This window comes from Oncorhynchus tshawytscha, linkage group LG12 (assembly GCF_018296145.1).
Source record: "Oncorhynchus tshawytscha isolate Ot180627B linkage group LG12, Otsh_v2.0, whole genome shotgun sequence".
NCBI classification, from domain to species: domain Eukaryota; kingdom Metazoa; phylum Chordata; class Actinopteri; order Salmoniformes; family Salmonidae; genus Oncorhynchus; species Oncorhynchus tshawytscha.
The window spans coordinates 9,670,569-9,680,230 of NC_056440.1; the positions used below are offsets into that span (position 1 = coordinate 9,670,569).

General features: G+C 39.9%; 1 protein-coding gene across 7 annotated transcripts in view; it reads right to left on the bottom strand.

Moving 5' to 3' along the window:
* Positions 1–223: 223 nt before the first annotated feature.
* LOC112236937 (tight junction protein ZO-2-like) overlaps positions 224–9,662 on the bottom strand; it is a 261,599-nt gene continuing 252,160 nt past the window's right edge. For 5 of the 7 annotated variants that reach the window (XR_006084782.1, XR_006084785.1, XR_006084783.1 and 2 more), the window contains 5 exons: positions 2,833–3,057; positions 2,192–2,302; positions 1,010–1,398; positions 784–901; positions 425–566 (listed from right to left, as the gene is read on the bottom strand). Coding sequence is in view for 1 of the 7 variants with exons in the window: in XM_042331303.1 (XP_042187237.1) it covers positions 395–566; positions 816–901; positions 1,010–1,175; positions 1,247–1,331; positions 2,811–3,057 (756 nt within the window). In the remaining 6 variants the exon portion in view is untranslated. Of the gene's footprint in view, positions 567–783; positions 902–1,009; positions 1,399–2,191; positions 2,303–2,810; positions 3,058–9,662 lie in introns of all 7 variants that reach the window. The other 2 variants (XM_042331303.1, XR_006084781.1) reach the window with 2 other exon arrangements.

The following is a 9,662-nucleotide window of genomic DNA, read 5'->3' on the forward strand; positions in this document are numbered from 1 at the left end:
GTTCAGTGTCCTGGTATTTCTGGTTGTAAGGGTGTAGCCTAAAATTCAGTGTCTTGGTATTTCTGGTTGGTGGTGTAGTCTACAGTTCAATGTCCTGGTATTTCTGGTTGGTGGTGTAGTCTACAGTTCAATGTCCTGGTATTTCTGGTTGTAGTCTACAGTTCAGTGTCCTGGTATTTCTGGTTGGTGGTGTAGTCTACAGTTCAATGTCCTGGTATTTCTGGTTGGTGGTGTAGTCAGTTCAGTGTCCTGGTATTTCTGGTTGTAAGGGTGTAGCCTAAAATTCAGTGTCTTGGTATTTCTGGTTGGTGGTGTAGTCTACAGTTCAATGTCCTGGTATTTCTGGTTGGTGGTGTAGTCTACAGTTCAATGTCCTGGTATTTCTGGTTGTAGTCTACAGTTCAGTGTCCTGGTATTTCTGGTTGTTGACCTGGTAGTAGCCTCTCTTGGTGTGTTCAGCCAGTTGGCGTCGGTACCCTTCCTCCTCATCGCTGAGGTAGAACCCACGACTCTCAGAGTACGGTAGCTTGGAGGGAGGGGTCTGGGGCTCAGGATGCGAGCTGGAACTGAACAGACAGACAGACAGACAGACAGACAGACAGACAGACAGACAGACAGACAGACAGACAGACAGACAGACAGACAGACGACAGGTTAATATACAGCTGAAGGTGTATATACTTCCAAACACACTCACAATAGAATTCAGTAAAAAGCCACACATGTAGATGAATATAGAGTAACACCAGCAGGTAGACAGCAGTAGCTCATCACAACACTCACAGGCTAAAAACACTCCCATGTTGTGCTCCTACCCTATAGGCTGAGGCCGGCTGTGGTCCAGTTTCTGGGTCTTCAGGGGGACAGCATAGATATCTGGGTGCTTCTGAGCTATCTCCAACTGGTGGGAGGAGACAAAGCGATATGAAATATGATGCTGTGATGGCAACACATAGACTAGCAGACACACCCACCCACCAACCCCCTCACCCCGTCCCCTCTCCCTCACCCTGGCGTTCTGTGCCTCCTGCAGCTCCAGCATCCTCTGAGCGCGTGCAAAGTGGTCCATCTTCTCGAAGGCCTTGACCTTCCCCAGGAATGACCTGAGGCTGGGGTCCTCAGGGTTCTCCTCTGGTTCCCCCGGGCCCATAGGGGCCACTGTGACTGGGGCTGTGCTGCTGGTGGTGTCCTGGATATTATAGGAGGGTTTGAGGGTGACGGGGGGCTGCAGCGCCAGGGGTTTGGCCTTGCCGAAGGAGTTGAGGGAGCGAGGGAGAGGAGGGGGTCGTTGCTGGCAGGGCTGGAGGAGTGGGAGTCGTAGCCACGGCTGGGGGGGGGGTCGTACGCCCCTACTACCCCCCTGGGAGGGACTACCTCATCCCTGAACAACAGCTTTACCTTGAGGGGAAAGGAAGGGTGACGTGGAGAGAGGGGAGGGGGGCCAGCATAGAATTAGAATGAATCAAATCATTTTGATTTGATTCAATTTAATCATTCTATTTCTATGGGGACCAGACAGGGTTAGTCACATACGCACAACTCAAACCTTTGTGTAGGTGAATACTAGATTTCAGACTAGAAACATTTAAATGTTCCTTCCTTTAGTCTTCCACCCTCACTACGTCACTGTTCATTTCCGAGCAATGGTGAATACCACATTTTGACAAAGAGGACAGCGTCTAAACCGCGGACATTCTATTTCTCTACTACATGCTCTAGAGTTCAGAACACAGGTAGAGTAATCTATAAGATCTGCTCAATGGACTGTGATGTTTCAGCCTCTGAGGTCATAGGCCCTTTCAGTTCTATCACCACAGGGAGTTCTGGGAGTCACTTCCTGCTAAATTAGGTATCAGCGTTGAAGCTGCCGTTGGAGGAATCCGAGCCACGGCGGGCGTGATTTCTCCAGATCAGATCATTCTTCAGAGGGAAGGGGAGTCTGCTCCTTCTCGTTGAGTTCAAGAGCTAAGCGGGGTGTCAGTAAATTGCCAAAAATGGAACAAATAGAATATAAGAGCACGGGGGCTAAACACAGACTAGCCTGACTGACCAATGACATGGAACATGAGTGGAGAGAGGCATGAAATATGTAATGATAGTTCCACAAATAATTTATGCCAGAGTTCAGCACAGAGTCAAGCGTGTGTGTGTGTGTGTGTGTGTCTACTGTGTGTGTGTGTGTGTGTCTCACCTTGGGGGGGTCAGGTACAAACACGTGCGTTGGGCTGGCACTGCTGAGCACCTCCCTGCTGCCCACCCTCCTGATGCCACCACGGATATCTGGACTGCACCTGCGCAGTATCTGACCACACACACACACACACACACACACACACACACACACACATAATTGAAGATACTTGCACAGCCAAACAAAATCATACCGTTAATAATCCTTGTGAAATGTCAATTCTGCCAATGTTTCCAGTTTGTTTCTAACTACTAAAGTACTGTACTAGAGAGAAACTGGCCACAGGCCTTTGGGTCCACTATTATCATAGTGCTGACTAGCCTCTATTTAATAAACAAATGTTTTGCTAAATTAAATTGGACACATTGGGTTCCTGAAACAACCCAAATAAATGCTAACCAGATGGTATTGATTCTGGTCACGAAGGCATAGACTGGACTCGAGACAGATTTCATAGGTGTAATGACGTTTTTCACCTGTAGAGGGCAGGATAGATTCTTACAGCTCTCCATAGACTAGCGGCTGTGAGGTTAGGACATCACAGTCTTCTCTGAAGTGGTTTGCATCTGAGTGTGTGTGTGTGTGTGTGTGTTTGCGTGTGTGTGTTTGCGTGTGTGTGAGTGTGTGCGTGTGTCTCTAACCTCCTCTGCCAGTACGGGCTCAGAGGAGCGGCTGATAGCCGACACCGGCAGTTGATCGGCCGGTTCATTGTCCAGCTCGTTATCCGTATAAGCCCCGCCCTCGTCCGCCGTGTCATCGTAGTCACTGGCCAGTCGGCTGTCCATGCTCAGGTAGTCGGCCGACATGGCTGACAGGTAGGACATGCGGTCGTCATGGAGATCAAGGTCCGTCCCCGTGCCGTCCAGCTAAAAGAGACACATGATGGATCTTGGTGTACAGACAGGAAGCAGAAACACAAAGAAAACACAAAGAAAGAAAGAAAGAAGAACCGAGCTGTAGAGCACCAGAAGGATTCACAGAGAGTATGCTCACAACACAGGACAACACAGGAAATATAGAGGGAACAACTTATGACAATCTGACAGGGGATAGAAAAGGATGTTATCACTATTTTAAAGGGAATAGAAAAGGAAGTTATCACTATCTGATGGGGGATAGAAAAGGAAGTTATCACTATCTTAAAGGGGATAGAAAATGAAGTTATCACTATCTGACGGGGGATAGAAAAGTAAGTTATCACTATCTGATGGGGGATAGAAAAGTAAGTTATCACTATCTGATGGGGGATAGAAAAGTAAGTTATCACTATCTGATGGGGGATAGAAAAGTAAGTTATCACTATCTGATGGGGGATAGAAAAGTAAGTTATCACTATCTGATGGGGATAGAAAAGTAAGTTATCACTATCTGATGGGGGATAGAAAAGGAAGTTATCACTATCTGATGGGGGATAGAAAAGGATGTTATCACTATCTGATGGGGATAGAAAAGGATGTTATCACTATCTGATGGGGGATAGAAAAGGAAGTTATCACTATCTTAAAGGGGATAGAAAAGGAAGTTATCACTATCTTAAAGGGGATAGAAAAGGAAGTTATCACTATCTGATGGGGGATAGAAAAGGATGTTATCACTATCTGATGGGGGATAGAAAAGGATGTTATCACTATCTGATGGGGGATAGAAAAGGATGTTATCACTATCTGATGGGGGATAGAAAAGGAAGTTATCACTATCTTAAAGGGGATAGAAAAGGAAGTTATCACTATCTGACGGGGGATAGAAAAGGAAGTTATCACTATCTGATGGGGGATAGAAAAGGAAGTTATCACTATCTTAAAGGGGATAGAAAATGAAGTTATCACTATCTGATGGGGGATAGAAAAGGAAGTTATCACTATCTGATGGGGGATAGAAAAGGAAGTTATCACTATCTGACAGGGGATAGAAAAGGAAGTTATCACTATCTGACGGGGGATAGAAAAGGATGTTATCACTATTTTAAAGGGAATAGAAAAGGAAGTTATCACTATCTGATGGGGGATAGAAAAGGAAGTTATCACTATCTTAAAGGGGATAGAAAATGAAGTTATCACTATCTGACGGGGGATAGAAAAGACTGAGGTATAGTAGTAGTTTCAAATGAAAGGGTTAAGATGGACAAGTACACAAATGTTCACAGAAATCGTAGAGCATTGAAGTATACAGTAAGACTATTCTACTGAACATGATTGATCATGTGGATGACGGGGATTAGAATAGAGGATCAAAATAGTACACGTGATGTATAGAAGAGGAAAGGAGTAGAGTATAGTAGACTATAGTGTATAGTTCAGTAGAGTATAGTAGACTACAGAGTATAGTTCAGTAGAGTATAGTAGACTATAGTGTATAGTTCAGTAGAGTATAGTAGACTATAGAGTATAGTTCAGTAGAGTATAGTAGACTATAGAGTATAGTTCAGTAGAGTATAGTAGACTATAGTGTATAGTTCAGTAGAGTATAGTAGACTATAGTGTATAGTTCAGTAGAGTATAGTAGACTTCAGAGTATAGTTCAGTAGAGTATAGTAGACTATAGTGTATAGTTCAGTAGAGTATAGTAGACTATAGAGTATAGTTCAGTAGAGTATAGTAGACTATAGTGTATAGTTCAGTAGAGTCTAGTAGACTATAGAGTATAGTTCAGTAGAGTCTAGTAGACTATAGTGTATAGTTCAGTAGAGTATAGTAGACTATAGTGTATAGTTCAGTAGAGTATAGTAGACTATAGTGTATAGTTCAGTAGAGTCTAGTAGACTATAGTGTATAGTTCAGTAGAGTATAGTAGACTATAGTGTATAGTTCAGTAGAGTCTAGTAGACTATAGAGTATAGTTCAGTAGAGTATAGTAGACTATAGAGTATAGTTCAGTAGAGTATAGTAGACTATAGAGTATAGTTCAGTAGAGTATAGTAGACTATAGAGTATAGTTCAGTAGGGTATAGTAGACTATAGAGTATAGTTCAGTAGAGTATAGTAGACTATGGTGTATAGTTCAGTAGAGTATAGTAGACTATAGTGTATAGTTCAGTAGAGTATAGTAGACTATAGTGTATAGTTCAGTAGAGTATAGTAGACTATAGTGTATAGTTCAGTAGAGTCTAGTAGACTATAGAGTATAGTTCAGTAGAGTATAGTAGACTTCAGAGTATAGTTCAGTAGAGTATAGTAGACTATAGAGTATAGTTCAGTAGAGTATAGTAGACTATAGTGTATAGTTCAGTAGAGTATAGTAGACTATAGTGTATAGTTCAGTAGAGTATAGTAGACTATAGTGTATAGTTCAGTAGAGTATAGTAGACTATAGAGTATAGTTCAGTAGAGTCTAGTAGACTATAGAGTATAGTTCAGTAGAGTATAGTAGACTTCAGAGTATAGTTCAGTAGAGTATAGTAGACTATAGAGTATAGTTCAGTAGAGTATAGTAGACTATAGTGTATAGTTCAGTAGAGTATAGTAGACTATAGCGTATAGTTCAGTAGAGTATAGTAGACTATAGAGTATAGTTCAGTAGGTATAGTAGACTATAGAGTATAGTTCAGTAGAGTATAGTAGACTATAGTGTATAGTTCAGTAGAGTATAGTAGACTATAGAGTATAGTTCAGTAGAGTATAGTAGACTATAGTGTATAGTTCAGTAGAGTATAGTAGACTATAGAGTATAGTTCAGTAGAGTATAGTAGACTATAGTGTATAGTTCAGTAGAGTATAGTAGACTATAGTGTATAGTTCAGTAGAGTATAGTAGACTATAGTGTATAGTTCAGTAGAGTCTAGTAGACTATAGTGTATAGTTCAGTAGAGTATAGTAGACTATAGTGTATAGTTCAGTAGAGTCTAGTAGACTACAGAGTATAGTTCAGTAGAGTATAGTAGACTATAGTGTATAGTTCAGTAGAGTATAGTAGACTACAGAGTATAGTTCAGTAGAGTCTAGTAGACTTCAGAGTATAGTTCAGTAGAGTATAGTAGACTTCAGAGTATAGTTCAGTAGAGTATAGTAGACTATAGAGTATAGTTCAGTAGAGTCTAGTAGACTACAGAGTATAGTTCAGTAGAGTATAGTAGACTTCAGTGTATAGTTCAGTAGAGTCTAGTAGACTTCAGAGTATAGTTCAGTAGAGTATAGTAGACTTCAGAGTATAGTTCAGTAGAGTATAGTAGACTATAGTGTATAGTTCAGTAGAGTATAGTAGACTATAGTGTATAGCTCAGTAGAGTCTAGTAGACTTCAGCGTATAGTTCAGTAGAGTCTAGTAGACTACAGAGTATAGTTCAGTAGAGTATAGTAGACTTCAGAGTATAGTTCAGTAGAGTATAGTAGACTATAGTGTATAGTTCAGTAGAGTCTAGTAGACTACAGAGTATAGTTCAGTAGAGTCTAGTAGACTACAGAGTATAGTTCAGTAGAGTATAGTAGACTATAGTGTATAGTTCAGTAGAGTATAGTAGACTATAGTGTATAGTTCAGTAGAGTCTAGTAGACTACAGAGTATAGTTCAGTAGAGTATAGTAGACTATAGTGTATAGTTCAGTAGAGTATAGTAGACTTCAGAGTATAGTTCAGTAGAGTATAGTAGACTTCAGAGTATAGTTCAGTAGAGTATAGTAGACTTCAGAGTATAGTTCAGTAGAGTATAGTAGACTATAGTGTATAGTTCAGTAGAGTATAGTAGACTATAGTGTATAGTTCAGTAGAGTCTAGTAGACTTCAGAGTATAGTTCAGTAGAGTATAGTAGACTATAGTGTATAGTTCAGTAGAGTCTAGTAGACTACAGAGTATAGTTCAGTAGAGTCTAGTAGACTATAGTGTATAGCTCAGTAGAGTCTAGTAGACTTCAGCGTATAGTTCAGTAGAGTCTAGTAGACTTCAGAGTATAGTTCAGTAGAGTATAGTAGACTATAGTGTATAGCTCAGTAGAGTCTAGTAGACTTCAGCGTATAGTTCAGTAGAGTCTAGTAGACTACAGAGTATAGTTCAGTAGAGTATAGTAGACTATAGTGTATAGTTCAGTAGAGTCTAGTAGACTACAGAGTATAGTTCAGTAGAGTCTAGTAGACTATAGTGTATAGTTCAGTAGAGTATAGTAGACTTCAGAGTATAGTTCAGTAGAGTATAGTAGACTATAGTGTATAGTTCAGTAGAGTCTAGTAGACTACAGAGTATAGTTCAGTAGAGTATAGTAGACTATAGTGTATAGTTCAGTAGAGTATAGTAGACTTCAGAGTATAGTTCAGTAGAGTCTAGTAGACTACAGAGTATAGTTCAGTAGAGTCTAGTAGACTACAGAGTATAGTTCAGTAGAGTCTAGTAGACTTCAGAGTATAGTTCAGTAGAGTATAGTAGACTATAGTGTATAGTTCAGTAGAGTCTAGTAGACTTCAGAGTATAGTTCAGTAGAGTATAGTAGACTATAGTGTATAGTTCAGTAGAGTATAGTAGACTATAGTGTATAGTTCAGTAGAGTATAGTAGACTACAGAGTATAGTTCAGTAGAGTCTAGTAGACTACAGTGTATAGTTCAGTAGAGTATAGTAGACTATAGTGTATAGTTCAGTAGAGTATAGTAGACTTCAGAGTATAGTTCAGTAGAGTCTAGTAGACTATAGAGTATAGTTCAGTAGAGTCTAGTAGACTATAGTGTATAGTTCAGTAGAGTATAGTAGACTATAGTGTATAGTTCAGTAGAGTATAGTAGACTATAGAGTATAGTTCAGTAGAGTCTAGTAGACTACAGAGTATAGTTCAGTAGAGTCTAGTAGACTACAGAGTATAGTTCAGTAGAGTCTAGTAGACTATAGTGTATAGTTCAGTAGAGTATAGTAGACTATAGTGTATAGTTCAGTAGAGTATAGTAGACTACAGAGTATAGTTCAGTAGAGTCTAGTAGACTTCAGCGTATAGTTCAGTAGAGTCTAGTAGACTACAGATTATAGTTCAGTAGAGTATAGTAGACTTCAGCGTATAGTTCAGTAGAGTATAGTAGACTATAGTGTATAGTTCAGTAGAGTATAGTAGACTATAGTGTATAGTTCAGTAGAGTCTAGTAGACTACAGAGTATAGTTCAGTAGAGTATAGTAGACTATAGTGTATAGTTCAGTAGAGTCTAGTAGACTTCAGCGTATAGTTCAGTAGAGTCTAGTAGACTATAGTGTATAGTTCAGTAGAGTATAGTAGACTATAGTGTATAGTTCAGTAGAGTCTAGTAGACTTCAGCGTATAGTTCAGTAGAGTCTAGTAGACTATAGTGTATAGTTCAGTAGAGTCTAGTAGACTTCAGCGTATAGTTCAGTAGAGTATAGTAGACTTCAGCGTATAGTTCAGTAGAGTCTAGTAGACTATAGTGTATAGTTTAGCATAGTATAGTAGAATATAGTGTATAGTTTAGTATAGTAAACTATAGTGTATGGTTTAGTATAGTATATCATATAGTATAGTAGACCAGAGTGTATAGTATAGTATAGTAGACTAGAGTGTATAGTATAGTAGATTACAGTGTATAGTTTAGTATAGTATAGTAAACTATGGCGTATAGTTTAGTATAGTATAGAATAGTGTATAGTTTAGTATAGTATAGTAGACTACAGTGTGTAGAGTATAGTAAACTGTACCAGAGGTTGTGGTATAGCTAATCCCGAGTCATACTGTATCAGAGGTTGTGGTATAGCTAATCCCCAGAGTCATACTGTATCAGAAGTTATGGTATAGCTAATCCCCAGAGTCATACTGTATCAGAGGTTATGGTATAGCTAATCCCCAGAGTCAAACTGTATCAGAGGTTGTGGTATAGCTAATCCCCAGAGTCATACTGTATCAGAGGTTGTGGTATAGCTAATCCCCAGAGTCATACTGTATCAGAGGTTATGGTATAGCTAATCCCCAGAGTCAAACTGTATCAGAGGTTGTGGTATAGCTAATCCCCAGAGTCAAACTGTATCACAGGTTGTGGTATAGCTAATCCCCAGAGTCATACTGTATCAGAGGTTGTGGTATAGCTAATCCCCAGAGTCATACTGTATCAGAGTTGTGGTATAGCTAATCCCGAGTCATACTGTATCAGAGGTTGTGGTATAGCTAATCTCCAGAGTCATATATTAAGAAATAAATGAATCAGGCTAAACCTAAATCAGACTTGCCTGTGCTAATGTTCTTCACAGACGAAGTAAAATGACACAATGACACTTTGCTCGTGATGCGCGCCCCTCAAATGATACTTATGTAACAACAGCCTGAGAACACTGGACTTGAGAAATCCCACACAGATGGAACCATGTGACATTCAATGTGTTATCTGACTGCCACAGGTGCTCCCTGTCAAAATACCATGACCATTCCAGAGGACACGCCGGTTGGGAACAGTATAATATAGTTCAGTATAGTGCAGTATAGTATAGTTCGGTATAGTACAGTATGGTATAGTTCAGTATAGTACAGTACAGTATAGTACAGTATAGGTCAGTTTAGTGC